The sequence below is a fragment of the Mus caroli genome, chromosome 2 (genome assembly GCF_900094665.2).
Source record: "Mus caroli chromosome 2, CAROLI_EIJ_v1.1, whole genome shotgun sequence".
NCBI lineage: Eukaryota > Metazoa > Chordata > Mammalia > Rodentia > Muridae > Mus > Mus caroli.
Genome location: NC_034571.1, coordinates 65,843,290 through 65,866,244, shown reverse-complemented (window position 1 = coordinate 65,866,244; position 22,955 = coordinate 65,843,290). Strand labels below are relative to the sequence as shown.

The following is a 22,955-nucleotide window of genomic DNA, read 5'->3' as shown; positions in this document are numbered from 1 at the left end:
GGATTCTGGGAGTTGAACCCAGGGTCTCATGAATGCTAGACAAGCTTTCTGCCACTGAGATCAAGCCCCGCCTTAGGCCAGCTTCCTCAACCAATCTGAAAGCAGTGATGATAAAGAAGAGAGTATCTGACTTACATCTTGGAGAAAACAAGCATCAAAATTGTTGTGTTCAGCCAATGCCATGTAATAAGATTATCCCAAGTCTCCAGCTTTTCTGTGTAAAGAAATAATCAACTTGAAGTGTATTTTTTATAGGATTTGTGGTTCTGTGAGGAAGGTCAGTTTGTATCCATTTAATAAAATGAATCATTCTTATATGTTTAGAGACACATGTTTAGGGAAAAGAAATTTGATATTCACTTTAACTAGAGTTAAATCCTTTGCACCCAATGGCCTTGCATTTCCTAGTTGGAGCTATTTAAGGTACAGTTTTCTCTTGTGCACATGAGGGAAAGTAAGGAGCCATATTGGATGCAAACTGCAACAGAGTGCAGACCAGTCACGTTGCTGTTGCTGTGGTCTTTGGACTCTGACAACAGTGTTGGTGTTATCTATGTGTTTGTTCATTCTTTTTGCATCCTTCTGTTTAAGATGTGCTTTTTATGCACATAAAGCTGTATATTTAAGCTGTAGCATCATAGCAACTATTTATATTTATATACATAACAGCATCAAACCTTAATTTGAGTGCCAGACAAAGCGTTTTTGTTGCTGTTGTCAGACAGGCCTCCATTCTGCAGAGAGGACTTACATTTCAGAATGAAAGCTCAGGAAAGGATTTTGGAGTTCTGTTTTTGTTTCTTTTTTAAAATAAATAAATAAATAAATAAATAAAGCTTTAGTTAATATTTTTTCTTTGATAATCTTTAATAAACTTTTAATGCATGCTGTGGGTAATTGCTTAATGGCTTGTATCTCTGTTACTGCCAGATGGCCTGAGCCTTGTGGAGCCCATTGCATGTGCTGGATACAGTGTCCATGTGCCGTGTCTCACTGTTACCCACTAGTGTCCTGGTATCCTGCTGGGTAGAATTAGGTAGCGGTAACCTGATCCCTGTCAAGTGGTAATACTGCATCGTGCTGTCATATGTTGCCTTGCATTGATCTTAAAAACTTTTAAAGAAGGTATTTATTGCTCTAACAGAGATTGTATTCTAAAATCAACGAACATAATCAGAAGAAACTCTTACTTGTTTACTAATAAACATGTATAAAACATGCTATCTGCTCTAGAATTTCTATTAAACACTTGTGCACATTGCACTCCAATGGGTTTCCTAGGACTGGAAACTTGTCCCCCTGAGCTTTCCCAAGGACACACCCATACTGCACAAGCCTTCTAAATCAGGAATGCCTTTTGATACAGTACTGTGTTGACCAGGATGTACAGGGTACAGCAAGTAAAAAATGTATTCTGCACTTGCCTTTTAAGTGGACTCCCTTCTAAGGGGAAGCCATAACAACAGTTGTGATTCCAAGTGTCAGGACATGGTAGTACATGTGCTTTTTCTCTGTGGAGAATAACTATAGACGTGGATAGTGTGAGAGTCTAGTGGCCATGGACTATGATCCTTTGGTGTGCAATAGAGGCACATGGGTATTTGATTAAATCAGGAAGAAAATTTAAGATGCTTTGTATTGCTTTCCGGCATCATAAAGGACCATTTTGAATAAAATTCACAAGGCTACTAAAGTAGCTTAGAGTTTGACATTAAAGGGGAGTATTGGCAGGGTTTTATGCCACTTGATGGTAGACTGTTAGGGCTTGTAGCTTCTGTGATGTTCTTTAACTATGAACTCATCTTTCCTGAGAAATGAACTTTTATGTATATTTGGCAGCAGGACTCCTCTATTTGACTGATCACACAGTATTCCCTTCTGGAGGTAGGTAAAGGGTTAACACTTCCCCCACAGTGCGCCTGGGGAGTTCACCTAGGATACTAATTCCTTCCTGGAAGTAGAGGGGAAGTAGAGGCGGAAGCTGAGGGAGTCTGCATGCTGAGGCCGGTCGGGACTTCCTCCACCACTTCCCGGTGTTGATCTTTTCTGTTGTTACATTGTTGCTGTTTGTTTTCTTTTCTGGGCTCCTAGTTGTTCCTCCTCTTTCCTCCCAATTTCTCCTGCACTGAAAAGCACATCCACACGTGTCACTGTCGTGTCTGTTCCGTTGTACACTGTAAGGATAGTCACCACTTACCCCAGGTATCCAAAGGGCCATTCTTGACCCCACCCTAAGAACCATGCAGGTGAAACCAAGCTGTTTGAGGAAAAAAAAAATTCCCTTGGCAATAAAGAATGCTCCATCTCAAGCCTTTAAGTTGGAAGCAGCGGCCCCTGCTGGAATCCTTGAAATCAGATGTCAAGCTGGGCTGATGGTAGGTGGGCTGTGTCACGGGGCTGATGGCTTGTATACCTACAGGAGGAGTTCTCTGGCCACAGCGTTGGTACAGCAGCTCCTTCAAGGCTCAGTCATGGAGCGGGCACGGTGGCAGGCTTGGAGAAGAGTGCCAGCCCCGGTCAGAGGTAATTTTGTACTGCAGAAAGGTGCTGAAGACCTTGCAGGAAGCGTCCCTAAGAACCAGGGGAGGGATAAGGGGAGGCATGAGATGGGGAGACACAGTGGGGGTTGCCGGGGAAACAGAAACCTCTGTTAAGACATATTTAAATAATATGCTTCAATGTGTATTTCACCTAGTCCAGTCTTCATAAGTGACTGATACAGCTAAACTGACTAATAGACTTTTTTTTTTTTGGAGGGGGGAGCATTTTTACGTTATCACATTCTCATCACATTCTCACCTTTACCTGCTCTCCAGACAAATCATGCGCTCCTTTCCTTTTGAGCAAAGAGAACATAATGACAAGTTACTTTTGTTATCTGGCCCCAATATCCCCTTCAAAGGAATTATAAAGCTCCTTTTTTCCTAAGCCCATGTTCTCTGCAGGAAGTGAAAAAATGGTCTATTGTTTTCCTTCTGTCAGAAACATGAATGGACTTCCTGTTTCTCCCAGTAGTGCCAACCTAGTGTAGCCTCCTGGGTCATGATCTTGCTGCCAAGATGTGCTAGTCACGCCGGGCCAGAACTGTGGCCTCAGAAATAGTACTAATACAGAGTGCTATTTAGGGCTAAAGATCCTTGTGTGCCACTGGAAGATGGGATTCTCTTTGGGTGGGAAACTTGATACACAGAGAGATGGATCAGGGATGCTCAGGGTTCAGGGTGGTCTCCCCTCTCAGGTCATGCAAGACCCAGGAAGATAAGGGCAGCAGCTGATGGAACTATTGCCTCGTGCAGGAATCCGCTCCTTAGTCCTAGGACTTTTACATCGTTGGTTTTTGTTAACACATCCCAGGGGCAGAATAGTGGCTACTATAAATTAAGTCTTCAGTAGTTCACTCAATCGTCTCTGTGGCATTCCTGAGCCAGCTTCAGGCGACAGTAATAGAATAGGGACAGATTGGAGATGACATTTCACGAGGTGCCGGATAGGTTCACAGTCTTATTAGCCCTAGTCACTTTAGTTGAGCCTGGGGTGTTACAAAAAAAAAAAAAAAAAAGAACTGAAAGATGATGGAGTAGTTACTCAACGGGGATGACGTCACCATGCAACCATACACAGAGCTGTCAGGGGAACATTTGGGGAGAAGTAGAAAATGTCCGAGTACAATTTGAGAAAAATGCCACTTCTGTATTTGAGAGCCTGCTATGACTAATTTAGATCATTATCTTAATGGCTCGAACAGCCTCTAAGTTCTGAGACTGCTAGGAAGTTAGTAAGAAAGAGCTTCCCATTTAAGTTTTTATTATAGGGCTCCTTCAGCTCCATGATGGAGTGCTTGCTTAGCATTGGTGGGACATAGGGTTGATTGTTAGCCCACTTTAATGAGGTGTTTTTATCTATAAAGATTGTTTCCAAATATGCATTATAAGTTTAGTTTGTGAACCTAGTATGGTAGCTCATGCCTGTAATCCCAGCCATGAGGCTGTGAAGTAGGAGGATTGCCAAGAGTTCAAGGCCATACTGGGTGACAGACAGTATGAGGCCCTATTTCAAATAACAAAACCAAGCCAAACAAAATTATGCTAGGCCGGATAGTGTCAGCCTATAATCTCAGGTACTTGGCAGCTGAGGCAGGAGGATTGTAAATTCGAAGCCTTCTTGGGCTTCAAAGTAAGTTCAGGCCCAGCCTAGGCAACCAGACCCTGTTTCAAAAAAGAGGGTAGGGGGCAGTGCTACAGATAGCATAAAGCAGACAGCAGTAGCAGGAAGCTTACCTAGCGCGCTCAAGGCCCTAGGTTCAATACCCAATACCACAAATAAATACACAGAGAAATAAACAAATAAATAAATACAACTTAGTAAATATCCTTTTGGTAATGTCAGAAAAAAAAGTTGAAGCCATTGAATTTTGTTTGTTTGAAGGGTTCTGAGTCTTTGAGGCTTTGCACTTAAGATTCTGATGGTTTCTTTCTTTCTTTTTCTAAAAGATTTATTTATTTATTATACATGAGTACACTGTCACTGTCTTCAGACACACCAGAAGAGGGCATCGGATCCCATTACAGATGGTTGTGAGCCACCATGTGGTTGCTGGGATTTGAACTCAGGACCTCTGGAAGAGCAGTCAGTGCTCTTAACCTCTGAGCCATCTCTCCAGCCCAGGATCTAATATTTTCAAACCATATAAAAGGGATCCAGTTTTAACTGCTGTTACAAAAAATCATGCAGATAGCTTTCCTCTCCTTCTGTTTTAGAGATAGCGTCATGCTAAGTAAACTCAGACCTGCTATGCAGCAGTAGATACATTTCATATTAAATAATTGAACGTTCTGAGTTACAACTTTTAAACTAAAAGCTACTGTGAAATAGCTTCCTTTCTTTAGCCATCTTAGTATAACTTCATATTTGCAATGACTTATTCTTATTCTGCATTTCATTGCATTTTTAAATCTTTTAAGTACCATTTTGTTAGACTGGTTTTGTATTTGGGACGTGGTCACACCTTGTAGCTCTGGCTGACTTGGCACTCTTTATGTAAACCAGGCTGACCGCCAGTTGACAGAGATCCTCCTGCCTCTGCCACCCAAATGCTGGGATTAAAGGCCAGCATTACCATGTCTGGTTGGTTTGACTTCCAAAATAAGCAAAGTTAGGTTCTTTTGAGAATAGAGTGATTAATTATATTAGATGGCTCCTAAAAATATTCATATTAGCATCCCATATTCTAAACTTTTTGCAATACTTACTATTTTAATTAATTTATAAACTTTAATATATTTACAACCTGAAATTTTATTTACATCCCCCCTTCATCCCTCTTGAGTAGAGGATGCTGGGGATTAGATCCATGATCTCATACATGACAGGCAAGCATTCTGCATAAGCTACATTCCCAGACCCCAGCTTCAAGGATGGTCTTTTGTCTTGGTTTGAACCAGAATCTCATGAATCAATATTGAAGTCTTTTCAGAATAGAAACCCCATGCAGTGTTTAGCTTATGTTTATTTAAGATGAATATACTTGACAAAGGTTGAAAACTCTGAGATCTTGTTACTACTTAGCTAAGAAATCCTGCATCCATTGAGAGAGAAGATGAGAATCCCGTCTCCCCAGTGACATTAGGAGTAGTTCCGCCCAAATGCAGCATTTTCATTAAGAAAAAGAGGTACACAAAACAAAGAGAATCCATTATTCCATTGCCAGTTCTGAGACTGGCGTTGTATTCAAAGACCGTCAAATCGGAGAAAACAACATAGTTAGAGGCAATTGTAAAACATCAAACCTATGTTTACTAATTCTCTCGGATAATTGATAGCTATTGATGGTAAAACCCTTTCACTAATAAAATTGGCTTAAATTGGAAAATAATTTAGTTAAAACATTACTAAAAAGGCTTCCTGCTTTCTTAACTTTGCTAGTGATTGGTGGTGGTGGGGGGGGGCATGAGCTTCTAAATTAGTCTACCCAGTCTATGCTTATTAAAGTACCAGTCATTTGTGAACCAATTTTCCTAATAAGAAAACTGTAAGAAAGTGAATGATCTCCCTGGTGTATGAAGACAAGCAACGGAGTTCTGGTTGTATCTTACAGCGTGACTGGTACCTAATGAGAAGTTAGCATGCCGTGGATGGTTCTTCATTGACAAGTGGATCACTAATTTCTCCTATCTTAAAACATTTTTTAATAGTTCAGACTAATAATCGTGGATTTTAGGGGGATTTCAAGGCTTTGTGGCAAGACCCTATTTTTGACACTATCAGCTTTTAATAAGGTGCTTTACTGCTGAGTTAATGATACGCTGTTGGTAGTATTTCTTATAGCTATCTTCAATAGTCATATTCAGGCTAGTGTGAATGTAATAATCATGCCTCAATCAAACCATACTTAGTATGACAAATATTGCATTATACTGTAATTTAGGTATTCACGCTTCTGATAAAAGGCTTAATTCGACTCCTTGAGGAACCAGGGAAACACTATTGATTTTATGCTGGAATGTAAAGTAGCAGCTATTTATATTGCAAGATAGAAATCACTTCCTAATTAAAATTAAATCAAGAGAAATTAAGAATCTCATGGCCTTATATGTAGCAGTATACAATCTTAAGTGAAAAATTATACTTTGTATCAGTTGTGCTCCTGCATGGGTTTCTGGGCACAAAGAGATTTGCAGTTCGTCTTGGTAGAAGCAGCCGGTCTTGACTTTTTGAACGTTGCTTAATTCTCCTCTGTAGGAGCATTGCAGTGGATTGGATGATTCATTGATCAGCAGGACTGATTCGGTTTTCTTTTCCCTTTTAAGAAAATGTCAAGGAGATTTTCGGGCAGACTATTATCCATCACCACATCCCTTTTAACTGGGACTGCGAGTTCATCCGGCTGCACTTTGGGCACAACCGCAAGAAGCACCTGAACTATGTGGAATTCACTCAGTTCCTCCAGGTAGGTGCCCTTCTGGGCACTGGCATTGTCTAGCACAGAGAAGTCCCCATCTCACCCCCAATTCTTCATTTCCCTCTCACGGAAGCAAGCTCTTTAAACTCATGCAGCCATTTTCTTTCAGCCTGTACTTGCACTCATGTTAGTAGCCAACTTATATTATCCCTTCTTAATTTTTCTGCTTAAAGAAAAATGTTGGTTGTGTTCTAACTACGTGAGATTCGGAGTTCTTTTGCCTCTCATGGCCAAGCACAGTCTCAGATATTTTCTACCTTCAACCTTTCTATAATTATGTCACAAGTTTATTTAGATCCATAGTCATAGGAGTGACTCTAATTTCATACATATAATCCTCCGTACCTATGGGCTTTGTATCTATGGAGCCAAGAAACTACAGAAAGAAAATACTTGGAAAAAAGTTGCATCTACGTTGAACATGTACAAACTTTTTTTCTTGTCATAATTCCTTGAACAATAAAGTATAATTACATTTACATAGTATCCACACTGCATTAGTGGGTTTTTGTTTTGTTTTCCTTTTCCTTTTCTAAGATAGAGTTTCTCTGTGTAGCCCTGGCTGTCCTGGAACTCACTCTGTAGACCAGGCTGGCCTCAAACTCAGAGATCTGCCTGCCTCTGCCTCCCAAATGTAGAGGTAGATTAAAAGTGTATGTCACTACCTCCCAGCAGTGTTAAGTATCATAAGTAGTATAGAGATTATTTCACATCTATAGGAGGGGCTAGTGAGATGGACCAGCGAGTAAAGGCAGATGCCAGCAAGCTTGGTAACCTGAGCTTGATATATTAAAGTCATGTAGTGGAAGGTGAGAACTGAATCTCACAAGCTGTCCTCTGACCACCCATGTATGCCAGGATGCACGCACACACACAATGCATACAGAGAGGGGGGGGGAATATACTAAACAGTAAATGCAAAAACGTAGGATGTGCACAGGCTATGTGGAAGAGATGGTTTAAAGTATATGGGGAAACATGAGTAGGCTCTCTGTAAATAGTGACCCGAGGGACACCTCTAATTGATGACTAGAATTATTGATTTGTTTAGGATGTCCAGGCTTTGTTTACTTTTCTACTTAGTGATGTTAACTCTTCCAGTCGTTTCTCTTATTATTAAAGTCTCCTTTGTGCATTTAAAGCCCAGCCGGTTATCTTACCATTAATTTCCTATCAGTGGCACTCTCCAGGATTCTCCCATCTCAGCAAAGACCGAGGGCCAGGTGTATGACTCTGTGCCTGGTATACATGCTATCCTAGTATAACAGCGGATTAAAAAAAATAGGGGACAGGAAGGATAAATTTTCATCTAACATATAAAGCTAATCCTTTAGTAGTAGGCAGTTTACGAGCTTTTGGCACAGTAATGGCATTTTGCAACCTCTATCTATCCCAGATGTCTTCATAAAGAACAGCCTGGTCTGTTTTAGGAGTTGTTCCCATCAACACTTCTCCAGCTTCTGGGCACTACGAATCTGCTGTTTGTTCTTATGGATGTGCCTAGTGTAGACATACAAATGAGGTTGTATGACAGGATGTTTTGTGTGTGTTTTTCCTCCACTTAACATAATATTTAAAATAACTATCCTTATTAGGTCAAATTCCAGCACTCATGAGGCAGAGACAGGCAGATTTCTTGAGTTCGAGACTAGCCTGGTCTACACAGAGAGTTCTACTTCAGCCAGGGATACATACATAATCAGACCCTGTTTCAAGAAAGAATTAGCAATATTGGGAATGGGGTTATAGCTCAGTGGAAGAGCACTTGCCTGTGTAAGTGAGGCCCTAGGTTCAATCCATACAGAACAACCACCAGGCCTTTAGCTGGGTATAATTGTTCACACTTGTAGTTTTTGCCTTTAGGAGGCTGAGGCAGGGGAATAGGAATTCAAACAAGCATTTGGATCACACGTGGGCCTTATGAAAAGATCTCGTCTCAAGGACCAAACAAACAGAACAACAAAAGAACCACCCACATCTGATCATGTGGTGATCCCCCCTTTATTGCTCTTTTTTGACTTAATATTCATTGTATGACTATATTTTTGTCCACTCATGAGTTGTTCTGACCTTCTGGTGCTTATGCATAGGAGCTCCTACAAACATCACATGCAAATATTTATTAGATGACCCATTTTCAATTCTCTTGTGTATTTACATAGGGATAGAATTGCAGTCTTAAAGTCTTCTATTAACTCCCCTTGTGGTCCTCTGTTCGTTCCTTCCCCTTTGTGGTGATGGGCGTAGCACCCAGGACCTCATGCATGATAGACAAGTGCTCTCATTGAGCTGTGTCCCAGCCCCTTTGCCTGGCATTCTGTTTTCTAGAGCAGCGACACCAGGAAATGGTGCCTTTAGGGTCTGAAAGTGAAGCTGAGCTACTCTCTGGTTGTGGTCACCTTCAGCATGAAGAGCCCATTTGCCTTTCTGGTACACTACTCCTCTCCTGGACCCTGGATTTCATCTTTCCTAAATAACAATTTTCTTCTTTTTGATGGAATGTTTCCTGTATTGGCTCTCTGAGAAAAGTAAAATAATTTTCCTGTGTTTAAAAGCTTTCATCATTAAACTTAGATAGTTTGATTGGGTGTTGGTTTTTATGGCGTTCCTTGTGTGCTTTCTGCTTTGTAGTGTGGACATTAAGAAGCCTGTTGCCATTCTCATTGCAGATTTCTCTTGCATTCTGGGGTTTTTAGGATTCTCCACCCCACTACCACCACCACCACCCCTCTCCTTACCAATGGTTGGTTTCTTGACTGGTTGTTTCCAGGTCTTGATCCAGAAATTGAAATAAGGGCATCCACAGATGCAGTCTCAAAGAAGCTTTGTTCAGGAGCAGGGTGCTACAGTACAGATAGCACACATGAGAACATGTGGCAGCACACAGAAGTGAGCAGAATTGAAAATGGGTCATCTAACAACATGGCCACAGAGGGGTTGTGGGCCTCAGGTTATTGCCCAGGTTTTCTTTTATAGAGGAAGGAAGGAAGGAAGGAAGGAAGGAAGGAAGGAAGGAAGGAAGGAAGGAGGAAATTATTACTAAAGGGCATAACATGGGTAGTTCTCTTCTTCAGTTGACAAGTTTGAATTATATAACCTTATTGCCCATAATCTTTCCCATAATGCAACTGATTTTAATCATAAGCATACCCAAGTATACAGAGGGGTAAGACGGTCGGTCTGAGGGCCAGCAAGATGGCTCAGTGAGTAAAGGCATTTGCCACCAAGTCTGATGAACTGAGTTCAAATTTTAGGACCCATAAGATAGAAAGAGAGAACCGATTACTATAAACTGTCCTTTGACATTCAAATGCATGCTATGGTATGCCCCTCCACCCCCATTTTTATAAAGTAATAAATTTTTAATTGAAAAAGAATTAAAGATGGTAAATAGAGGATTTTTCTTAAACGCTCACTTAGAGGACATGCCTTGCTGCCCATGTACCCAAAACGGGTTCATATGGGAGTGGCTCTCCCGCCTTCCTACCAAATATGACTGGAAAGGCATTTGAACAGAAACAATCCATGTTTGATACTATCAGGGAAAGAGGAGTGTTTCCATTATTTGGAGTAGGAAGCAGGTACAGCGAGATGCAGGTGGGCGTCCTGGGTTACTCACAAGTTGCCAGGCGCATTGTTAGGCAAAGGTTGTGTTCATGGCCCATGCCAAGTAGATCTATTCCCCATGCTTTCCTGACTCACCTACATGATGATATATATTCGTGTGAGCTTTCTTTTAATCATTTTGCTGGACATTCAGTAGGATCTCATAAGGAAACTTCAATTCTTGAAGTTATTTTCCTCTTCTGCATTTCTCTTTTAGTTTTCACCCTATTTTCCTTCTGGCTTACTAAATTTTTTAAATTTTTTTTTGTTTTTTTTTGTTTTTGTTTTTGTTTTTCAAGACAGGGTTTCTCTGTATAGCCCTGGCTGTCCTGGAACTCACTTTGTAGACCAGGCTGGCCTCAAACTCAGAAATCTGCCTGCCTCTGCCTCCTGAGTGCTGGGATTAAAGGCGTGTGCCACCATACCCAGCTTTAAATTAATATTTGTTATGTTTTGAAATCTTTAAGAGCTCTCCTGATTTTCTGAATATTTACTCTATCTATTTATTTGTTTGTTTTAATGGCATTTCTTGGTGTGGTAATGTAGTCTGTGAGTTGAGGCAGAGAGAAAATTCCAAATTGGAGTTTAGCTTGGGATACACTTTAAGACTTTGTCTTAAATAAATAAGTAAATAAATAGATAGCAAAAAAAACAAAAACAAAAAAAGAGCAGAAAAATAGCATACCGTTCCTATTAGAGTGTTACACTGTCTCTCCACATCTTCATATTAAAGACAGGGCTTTCAGTTTCATTTCCTTCAGAGTATGTTTGCTATAAGTTTCTTTTTTTTTTCTCCTTCCATTTCTTCTTTCTGTTTGCTTTTTTTAAAAAAAAGGTTTATTTCTTACATATATGTGCCTGTGTCTGTCCATGTGCACCGTGTGTATATAGATGTTCTTAGAGGGCTAGAAAAAGACATTGAATCCCCTCCTGGAACTGGAGCTACAGGTGGTCTACGCCACCCAGAGTGGGTTCTGGGTTCTGGGAACTGAACATGGGTCCCCTGCACGGGCAATAAGCACTCTGAACTCATGAGTCAGCTCTCCAGCCTCTTTCTGGTTTTGTTGCCTTTGTCCCTTGAGTGCTTACCCACCCAGCTTCCAGGTTTTCTCCTTGTCTGGGTCTCTGTTTTTCATGGTAGGGCTTTTTAGGGTCTGATGGCCTTTTGTTCATACTTAAGATTAGGACTTACTGAACACTATGGGTTTATGGTGATCAGTTTAGTTACCTTTCCATTGCTGTGACAAAATACTATGACCAGGCCATGGAACATATAGAAAAAAGCATTTAATTTGGCTTACAGTTTCAGAGGGTTAGAGTCCATGATGGCAGAACAAAGGCCTGGTGGCAGGAACAGCTGAGAGCTCACATCTTGACTCATAAGCAGGAAGCAGAGATAACTCAATATGGCACTTTGAAACCTCAAAGTCCTCCCCCCAGTGGCATACTTCCTCCATCAAGGCCACACCCCCTAAGAGTCCCCAAATAGCTACCAACTGGAGTACAAGTAATTGTGAACCTATGGAGGCCATTCTGTTTTACACTACCAGGATAGGATTTAATAACGTTAGACCTGGCAGTACAATGCTGTGGTAAGGCCATTTTGTTGGAGCCCTGGGACGCCTCTGTGTTAAAGGCCTTTGGATTAGTGAATGAGATCATCTGCTCTATTTAAGAACTGGTTACCTGGGCTGAGGAGATGTCTCAGCATGTACAGTGCTTGCTGCATAAGGACGAGATTCAGTTCAGTCCCCAACACTCACACTAAAAATGGTGGGTGGGCATGTTTACTTGATGGGATATCTGTAATCACATGGCTGTGTAGGGCAGAGGCAGGAGGACACCTGGACTTGAGAGCTGCTGTCCTGGCTCTGGGCTCAGTGAGAGAGTTTATCTGAAGGGAATAAGGGAATAAATAAGGTGAAAAGTAGCAGAACAAGACATCAGGTATCTTCTTGTGGCTTCTGTGTCTCCATTCATGCATACTCTTACACACACCACACACACACACACACCCACATAACACACACACAACAACATACACACACACATACACACCACATACCACACACACACACACCACATACCACACACACACACCACACATACCACACACACACACACACACACACACACACACATCACATTACATACCATATATACACACACATCATATACCACACACACACACACCCCACATACCACACATACCACATACACACATGAAGCAGTTACCTGCCTACCCCATCAGCTATTAGCCTAGCCTCTCTGCCTTTTACAAACTCGGGCAGAAAACCTAGAGGTTGCTTGTCTAGAGGGTTTAACAGAGGAACCCGAGGCTGGTGGAAGTTGGTGCAGAACACAACCCTGAATGAGGGAAATAAACTTAAATCCATGTCTGTAGCAGCTGCCCATAGCCCCCAGCTCTATTCCCCTACCCAGCAACCACACTATAGAAACTCCAAGTCTCTTATTTAAAGTCTCAGTCAAGGCTAGCTTTGAACGCCTCATCCTTCAACCCCCGCCTCTGGAATTAAATGTGTGTGCTTATAGGTTTTGCGTTTCCAATGGGATCCCAGCCTTTATTTGATTCTCATATCAGATATGCCTTGAGGGCTCATACCACCTCTGTAGAGCCATCTGGAGCTCTGGACCCACTGAAAGTTTTAGAAGGCTTGATAGACTTGTCTTTAACTCATCATCCTGCTAAGAATTATTCGAAAATCTATTACGAAATCTCACACACATACAGAAAACCACATAAAACAAATGGATAGCATAATGAATTATAAAACAAATGTTTGCTAAGTTAATTTTAATGACTTGAATTACTATTGAGATATCAGAAGTCCATGGGAAATGTAATTAAAGCCAGATGTGGTGGTTGCATGCCTGTAATTCTAGTACTTGGGAGCTGAAGGCAGAAGAATCAGGAATTCAAGGCTAGCTTTGGCTACACAGAGTTTAAAGTGAACCTGGACTACATGAGTGAGACCCTGGGTTGTTTTTTTTTTTTAAGATATACATACATATGTAAAAAAATAAATAAAAGGGATGAGGCTTCAACAAAAAATTATTTCATCTATCTGTCTATATGTCCATCCGTCCATTTGTGGATTGAACCTAGGCCTGTGTATGACACATAAACATTCTACCAGCGAGTCCCCCAGCCCCCTAAAGTACTTTAAATGTCAGGAAAAGGTAAGCCATTACTGTGGTGAATGGATGCAATGAGAATATTCCATCTTACCTTTGGCTAATCTTTAAATGTGACTAGAGTTTGCAGCTGCATGGGGCATGAACTTGGCATGTGAATACACAGCATGTATTGTGCCAGCCCATCCTTTTGGATTACATCACGGGTGCCCAAGACAGAAATGCTCTGATTTACACTTGGGTATCATACCCCAGGGTACATTGTACTATTTTTATTGATATCACTTGTTACAACAATTGGTTTTACAGCGGTTCAAAACCTTGGCGAGTTTCTGAACTGCTTTACAGCTTGAGAGTGACAGACTGATAATGAACACAGCTTATAGAGTTTCCTGTCCCTAACTTTCGTTTTAGAATTAGGAAGCATTGCGTTTGGCATTTGGTAGAGTTTCACGCTTCGTTCTTTCTTTCTTTTTTATTTTTTTCTTTAATTATTTGGAAAAAAGAATGGTGTCTGATGCACAGAGAAGGAGAGAGACTGACTGGTTCTGATTGCAACATTTAAAATGAAAAACTGAAGCTGAACATAAACTCTTAATTCAGGAAGCTCTCACGGACAGCAAGTCTTCAAGCTGGAGAGAGTAAATCACTGTATTGTAGCAGCTGGAAGCAGGCAGTAAGCGAGCTTGACTGCTTTGTTTTCAGTCACGGAAATGGTCCAAGTAAAATCAGGAGGCCCCCTTTCCCTCTCCTTTGGTAACTGACAGTTCTGATCCATTCTCTTTCCCCAAGGACTACCATGTGTCACATCTGTCAGCCTGGTGAACAAATCAGACGCTTCCTTGTGAATTCAGAGCCTCGGAACGGGTTCTCAGGATGTGCTCCGTGTAAAAGCGGTTTCTCTCTTCTCCCTGCAGGAATTGCAATTGGAACACGCAAGGCAAGCCTTTGCGCTGAAAGACAAGAGCAAAAGCGGCATGATCTCGGGTCTGGATTTCAGTGATGTCATGGTCACCATCCGGTCCCACATGCTCACTCCTTTTGTGGAGGAGAACCTGGTCTCAGTAAGTAAGAAGACAGGTGTCGCTTTCCACCTCCTGTGCAGTTTGTGAACCACCGGGTTCTGGAACACCTTCTTGGCTCTTAAGCAGCCAGGCTTCCTGTTTAGGTGTTAGAAGGTTAAACTGTGTGACTCTGTGTGTGTGTGTGTGTGTGTGTGTGTGTGTGTAAGGTGAGTGGTCTTTCCTCAGGTTTTAGCTTCATCCAGAGCTATCATCCTGCTCTCATATACTTCCATTTACGATGTCCCAGTCCCAGGGACATGGGAGTTCGTAGACAAGAGTCTGCGATCTCTGTGTTTCCGTGCAGTCTTGCTTTCATCTTGGCTTCTGTCACCTCCTGCCCCAAGCTCTGGCAGTCTAGCTACCATGGCTCCTTCCTCTGTGTGCGTAGCGATACTCACTGGCCTCTGTACATTTAATAACTGTGTTCCATGTCAGAAAACAGGGAGGAAATGTGGGGCCATCAGCCCCCGGAGTTGTCCCCCTCTGCCCTCTCACCTGCGCACTCAGAGCATCTATACCAGACACAGGTCTTTTGTTCTGTCAGAGAGCAAATCTCTGACAGATAATCATGTGGACCCACAGCAAACTCATGCCACCCGCTTCCTCACACAGCGGTGAAACTCTCCTCACTTGCTTTCTTGTCCGCACACTGTGTTATGGGTAAGTTTTTGATTACTGCTTGTTTTGAATGGAGGAAAGCCAATAGGTACGTGTGTTGTTTCAGCTGAAGACCATTATGCGTGACTTACACTGGGGTAGAAAGATCAACGCCTGGTCTTTCTCTTCAGTGAATTTGAACGTGGAGCGTGTCACTCTCCCCTCCACATCTCACCCCTGCCCCTGCCTGCTTCTGCACCTTCACCTCACACCCCAACCGAAGATGAAAGGAGGGGCGGAAAAGGAATCAGGGAGAGGAGAGAAGGGAAGAAAATCCAGAGAGAAGGACTCACACAGAGTCAGTCAGGATGGAGGGATCCGTTTTGTATTTTCCAACTGGGTTAGATGGCTGTTGCTTCGGCTTACCAAAATACCATCATAATCCTCGGAGGTAAAATCAAGGCATAGGAAGGAGTCTTGCCTTTGGTAGCCAGATTGCCATCAGTAAAAATAAAATCTATATGGGGATGGCAGACACTTTTCCCTGTTGTTGCTTACATTATAGAAGGTGGAAGCATTTAGATGTCAAAGAGAAGCCAGAAAAATCACACCGTTTGTAATGGTCTCTTTTGCCTGCGGTTGGTACCTTAGTATTCCTATTAGCGTTTCTCTGAGTTTTGAATAGTGACAGTTCTGCATCACCTTTGCCTTATAACACGGGAATTAGACTTTTGGAAACTGAAAAGCACAAACAGGCAAACAAAACCACCACCAAATCTTTCTCTTTCGAGGCTCTCCCTAAATGAATGGCAAAGCGAGGCCTTTCCTTCTCAGTCTCCACAGATAATGGAGGAAGGCGCTTGCCTGTTACCCAGTGTGAGTGGCCCTGACGTGTGGTAAACCTAATAGAGAGTGAACCCTCCCCAGATCTTCTAACATTTGGGGAGCTTTGGGGAGTTGTGTTTTGCACGATTCAGGATCAGAGAGCTGCACATAGGTATCTTAAGTATAACAATTTATTTTTATTTTTATTATTTTTTTTAGTTAAGAAAAGTTGATGTAATAAAATGGTCTCAGGGCTGGAGAGATGGCTCAGCCGTCAAGAGCACTGACTGCTCTTCCAGAGGACTTGGGTTCAATTTCCAGCAACAGCATGGTGGCTCACAACCATGCATAACTCCAGTTCCAGGGATCTGACACCCTTCTCAGTTTTTCTCTAGCACCAGACACACCTGTGGTATACCACATACATGTGGTCAAAATACCAGTATACATAGAATACAATAATCAACTTTAAATGGCCTTAAAATGTAAGGCCTTGGTTTCAATCTACAGCATGGAAAAAATAGAGTTAGTGCTCGGTTTTTGTGTATGTGCATAGGAAAAAAATAAACAAGGTTAGGGAATATTCCTTATTATGCACTGATGTTTTTCCAGGAGCGGCAGGCATTGAATAGAGGGTCTTGAAGAATCCTGTTTAAATAGCCAGGTTTTGATCTGGAATAATTATATTTGTTGTTTCTGACCTTAGCGATGGCTGAACCATGAACTCCAACTTCCAGATGTTACTTTCTTCCTTAAAACCTAAATTGCGTAGCCTTCCCTAAGGGTACAAAGTGCACTGTGTTTTAGTCGGATAGCCCCCTTGTATTTAAGGGCTGGTAGCTAATTGTTTTAATGACAGAGACTCCTTCGGGTCCACTTTGAGAAAAAAAAATGCAGAGTCCAAACCATGTTTCTTTCTTTTGAGTTTTAAAATTTTTTGTGTTGTTATTTCCTAGGCTGCTGGAGGGGGTACCTCACACCAAGTTAGCTTCTCCTACTTCAACGCATTTAACTCCTTACTCAACAACATGGAGCTTGTTCGAAAGATCTATAGCACTTTAGCAGGCACGAGGAAAGATATTGAAGTCACCAAGGGTAAGCTTTCAAAAGTCGATTGGAATCCTTGAGTCCGTGCTTTTGATCAGGCAGATAGACCAATGTTTGTTCTTCATCAGATAGATGTGAGGCCCGCCACAGAACAAGGGGATCAGGAAAGTCAGTTGTCATTTGCATGTGCGTGTTTGACACATGCGCAAGCTTCCTGTAGGCCTGGAAGCCCAGGTGCAGTGTTTAATGAGATACTGAGGTCAGGAATGCAAAAGTGCTTTTGACAGTTTTGAAAAGAGCCTTGGCCCGATCTGTCAAACAGGTCAGTGGCGGTGGCAGTGGCAGTGTGGCGGCAGCTTGTTTGTACTTGAGTTGCCAGTGTTGCCTGCCGTGGAGAGAGGAGCAAGATGCCACTGCTTTTGGGTGAGTGGTGGCAGGGCATCTTGGGAGACCTCAGAGCAGCCTCCTTTATCTTTTAACTCTGGAGACCAGGGAGAATGAGCAAGAGAAGCGAGAACTAGAGAGGCTCTGTTTTAATGTTGAGGTTGATCTGTTTCTGCAATTTCATCCTCTTAACATTTATTTTATCCCCAGCTTTTCAGAATGCAGTTATAGGCTGGATCTGAGCATTTAAATTTAGTTTTATATGTTTTAGAATAGTGCTAAAATCTCTCTCCCCGCTCCCCACCCCCGAGTTTATATTAGACTCTTGAAATACTAACCTTTGCCAGGCAGTGGTGACGCATGCCTTAAATCCTAGCACTTGAGAGGCAGAGGCAGGCAGATTTCTGAGTTCAAGACCAGCCTGGTCTACAGAGTGAGTTCCAGGACAGCCAGGGCTACACAGAGAGAAACCCTGTCTTGAAATAAAACAAAAAAGAAAAGAAAAGACTAACATTTGTTTCTTTGTCTTCCAGAGGAATTTGCCCAGAGCGCCATACGCTATGGACAGGTCACTCCACTAGAAATTGATATCCTGTACCAGCTTGCAGACCTATACAATGCCTCAGGGTAAGACTGCCAGTGATTCTTTATGGTGTTTAGTACAAGGTGGATCTTTTGAGATGTGACATATATGTATCATGTCCTTTACCAACTGCCTTTTCAGTGTATAGATTAATTTTTAAAAATTTATTTATTTGCCTTATGTTTCAATATCCACCCCCTCTCCTTCCAGTCTCCCCTCCCATAGTCCCTCCCCCTGTACCCCCCTCTGAGAAGGGGAGGCTTCCCTGGGTATCCCCCTACCCTGGCACATCAAGTCTCTGCAGGACTAGGTGCATCCTCTCCTACTGAGGCTAGGCAAGGCAGCCCAAGTTAGAGGGATGGGATCCACAAATAGGCCACAGATTCGGGGACAGTCCCCCCTCCAGTTTTGGGGGGACCCACATAAAGATCAAGGTGCACATCTGCTACATATATGCGGGGTGGCTTAGGTCCAGCCTATGCTGGCTCTTTGGTTGGTGGTTCAGTCTCTGGGAGCCCCCAAGGGTCCAAGTTTGTTGACTTTGTTCGCCTTCCTGAGGAGTCCCTGTCCTCTTCAGGTCCCTCAGTCTTTCTCCCAACTCTTCCACAAGACTTCCTGAGCGCCATCTAATGTTTAATTATGGGTCTTTGAATTTGTTCCATTGGCTGGTAGGTGGAGCCTCTTGGAGGACAGCTATGTTCAGATCCTGTCTGCAAGCATAGCAGAATATCATTAATAGTGGCAGGGATTGGTTCTTGGCCATGGAGGGTCTCAATTTGGGCCAGTCATTGGTTGACCATTCCCTCTGTCTCTGCTCCATCTTTGTCCATGAACATCTTGTAGGCAGAATGAAGGTTTTGGTCTAAGGTTTTGTGGATGGGTGGGTGTCCTTATTCCTCCTGAAAGTCTTGCAATGCTACAGAAGGTGGCCACTTTGGGCTCCCCCACTGCTAGGAATCTCAAGTAGAGTCACTCCCATAAACTCCCTGCCCACCCCCAGGCCTCTGGCACATCCTAGAGATTTCCTCTTCTCGTCCCGTGCTCTCCCTAACCTGCCCCCTGCCCCTACCCTCATTCTCCCCATTCTCTTACTCACCCAGGTCCCTCCCTCCATCCACCTCTGATATCTATTTTATTTCACCTTCTGAGAAAGATTCAAGCATCCTCCCTTGGGCCCTGCTTGTTATTTAGCTTCTTTGGGTCTGTGGATTGTAGCGTGTTTATCCTGGACTTTATATCTAATGTCCACTTATAAGTGAGTACATACCATGCATGTCCTTTGTGGTGGTACACCTCTAATTCCAGTGCTCAGGACGCAGAGGTAACCAAGCTTCTGTGAGTTCAAGGCCAGCCTGCTCCACATAGGAAGTTGCAGGACAGTCAGGGCTACAGTGTCTGTGTCACCAAAAAAAAAAAAAAAAAAAAAAAAAAAAAAAAAAAAAAAAAAAAAAAAAAAAGCAAATACAAAAAGAAAAGAAAGAATTAAAATAAATAAGCGTTGTCTTTAGTGTATAGATTCTTAGCAGGAGAAACTGGAGTTGAGAGAAGATGGAGGGCTAGAGAGGCAGAGGGAGGGAGAGAGGGGGAGAGCTAGGGGCAGAAGCAAAGAGAGAATGGATTGGAGCAAAGAGCCAAGAGATGAATGGTGTGTGTGGGGGTGCGGGGGGGGGGGTTCAGGGTGAGAGTGAAGAGGGAGAAGGTGCAAAATGAGAAGCAGAGAGTTGGGGAGAGGGAAAAGATGGACTTAATGCAGGCTTTCCCGGTGGTCTGAATTTAAGGAGATTTATAGAAACTTGGTTAAGTTTGTAAATTCATTTAAATAGGCTGAGGTACATGGAAGAACATTGTATACTTTTTGATCACCGTAAAGGGTTGTTTTTCTGAATCGTGTGTACCCAATTTGTGTTGGAGAATATTACTTTCTTAAGATATACCTAATATATCATCATGCTTCCCCCAGAGACAAGCTCGAATGTTTATGCCTTTGTTACAAGTTAAAAACACAAAAGTATGTAGAAGGCATTTAACATGCAAATATATGCAAACGAATGCAGAGCCTTCATGCACAAGAGCCCAGTGGACTGGGCTTTTTAAAAACCTGGGTGGTTGTTGTTTCCAGTCACCTGTGGTAGTTCTTTAAATAATACTATCAGATATACTGGGCCTGAAGAGATGGATCTGCAGTTCCGGACACTTGCTCCTTTTGCAAAGGACTCAGGTTTGATCCCAGCATCCACATTGGGTGGTGCATACCTGCTTGGAACTTCAGCTCCAGAAGATCAACACTCTCTGGTGGCTCCAGAGGTGCACTCACAAGCACATACCCTCACCTGTTCATACATACAAATACACATAATTAAAAATAAATTTTAAGTCTCTGAGGCCTGCAGAGGTTGGATATGCGTATGTGTCTTCTTGCCTTCATGCCTTATGGTGCACTGCTGGACAGATGATATATAGTCTTTCAGCTGCCTTGTCTGCGCAGCATTGGGTGGTTGACACAAACTACCAAGCCATGTCTCAACCATCTAAAATTCACACTTTTAGACAAATGCTGTGAGCCTCCTTCATGTGAATACATGGTTTTTAAAAGTCCTTCTCGAAGCTACATCTGAAGTGACCTTTTATCTGGCTCACAGAATGTACTTATTTTTAAGTCAGTTTTGATGTCCATAGTGCTGTGTCCACACAATTCAAAACTCAAGGGCTTTGAAGAAGAATAGTATAAAAAAGAAAGAAAGAGAGAGAGAGAGAGAGAGAGAGAGAGAGAGAGAGAGAGAGAGAGAGAGAGAAAGAAAGAAAGAAAGAAAGAAAGAAAGAGAAAGAGAGAGTGTGAAAGGAAGGAAGGAAGGAAGAGAAAGAGGAAGGAAGACTCCTTCTTCCTACCCTGAGCCTTCTCTTGAGGGCAGCTAGCTGTCTTTCTCCTGGTTTCTCACCTTCCTTGTGGGACACTGGAACACTGCATTCTGGAGAGGGAGTGTGGACCTTGGCTTTGATGTGAATTGTTCACTGTTTAAGTCCATCACTGGCATTCCATTAGGTCCATCCCCTCCTCGGGGATTTCTCTGGAGGCTTTTGCTTTTGTTGTAAATAAGATCTGAAGGTTTATTGTCTTTTATCACTGAAATGGTCACAGTGTGAAAAGGTGTGCTTCACCTAAGGGGTTTGTCACGTCTAACAATTCTCTTTGCCACCTTTCTCCCTTAAGGCGCTTGACTCTGGCAGACATCGAGAGAATAGCTCCGCTGGCCGAGGGGGCCTTGCCTTACAACCTGGCGGAGCTTCAGAGGCAGGTATGAGCAGTGTGTGACTCTGTTCACCTTCAAAAGTGCTGAAATGGGGGTGCTGGGGGGGGCGGGGGTGGGAGCTGGAGAGACCCCTCGGAGGTTAAGAGCACTGGCTGATCTTGCAGAGGGTGCTGGTTCAGTTCTCCACACATGGCAGCTCACAACTCTCTGTAGTTCCAGTTCCAGGGGATCGCACACCCTCACACAGACATACATGCAAACAAAACACCAATGTACATAAGAAAATAAGAAGAAATCATCAAAAACAAAACAAAACAAAATATTAAAGGCCCTAGAGACCCTAGCTCTAAGGTTCTGTTTACCACATTATCTCCCATACCCTCACAAGCTAATGCAATGTGATAACCAGGTTTTGAGTTTCAATCTTCTAGCTTGTTAAGATGAGGAAAGTAAGAGTCCAAAAGCTTGTGGGCGTGACCTCCTTAGCAGTCATTTGCCTAAAGCATCCTTAAAGACTAGTGTTCAGGCCACTCCGTGTGCTTCAGCTGATATTTATAGGCTTTTTTTTTTTTTTTTTTAAAGTACAAAGCACTTCCCAATTGAAACAAGCTATCAGTGTGATTGTGCCTAATAGATTACAAGATGGAAAAAGAAAACGTATCTGATTAGTGAACCAGACAGAAAATTTGTTTTCCTTTAATGTTAACTATAATAAAAATGAGGCCCATGTCTTGTAATACAGCTCCATTTTGGATTTTCTAAATGTTCTCAGTAGCAAAAGCCAGACCCATGAGATGACCTCCAAGACTGAATGGAACCATTTAAAAAAAAAAAAAAGAAGCCTTGTTTTAAGTGGAAACCTGAACATGTGGCAGAAGATCACAGGGCCTTGTGGGGTTTGAGGTTTCGGGGAGCTGGCCTCTTCCTCCTGATGTCCCATTGGGCTTGGCCTTGAAATACCTCTCTTTCTCATTGTTTGTTATGAGGTTTTGTGAGGTACTGGGAGATGGGGAGCGAAAGTGGAGAAGGGAGGACGGGGACCAGTGGGGCCTACGGGGCAGCCTGCCAAAGCGGATGTATCTGCCTTTCCTCGCGGGACTTCTTGGTTAGCAGCCTTGGGTGGGCTTGCTGGTACTCTCCTTTGTCAGTCAGGTGAGTGAGAAATCAAAGCCCTCAGCCAGTATGGTGATGAGCACCGGCAACCTAGCACTCAGGAAGCTGAGGCAGAAAGATGGCCATGAGTTCAAAGCCAGCCTGAACTACATGGCAAGATTGTGACTCCAAAAACCAATTAACCAACCAATCATTTGGAAAGGTCTGCTAGGAGGTATTTCTTCTGCTTGAGCTCCATAGAATTGCTTTCTGAAATCAATTAGGATTTCCAGTTCCACCTTAATAAATAAGAATATTTTACTCAGTTGAAGCAAAGGAAAAATGCAAAAGAGCCCTTTGGCCCCTTCCCCTCCCCTCCCCTCCCCTCCCCTCCC

General features: G+C 42.7%; 1 protein-coding gene across 1 annotated transcript in view; it reads left to right on the top strand.

Moving 5' to 3' along the window:
* Slc25a12 (solute carrier family 25 member 12) overlaps positions 1 to 22,955 on the top strand; it is a 92,331-nt gene that overhangs the window by 37,166 nt on the left and 32,210 nt on the right. Inside the window, exons 5-9 of the mRNA XM_021184208.2 lie at positions 6,807 to 6,946; positions 14,638 to 14,784; positions 17,163 to 17,301; positions 18,171 to 18,264; positions 21,429 to 21,513. Coding sequence (XP_021039867.1) covers positions 6,807 to 6,946; positions 14,638 to 14,784; positions 17,163 to 17,301; positions 18,171 to 18,264; positions 21,429 to 21,513 — 605 coding nt within the window. The remainder of the gene's footprint in view (positions 1 to 6,806; positions 6,947 to 14,637; positions 14,785 to 17,162; positions 17,302 to 18,170; positions 18,265 to 21,428; positions 21,514 to 22,955) is intronic.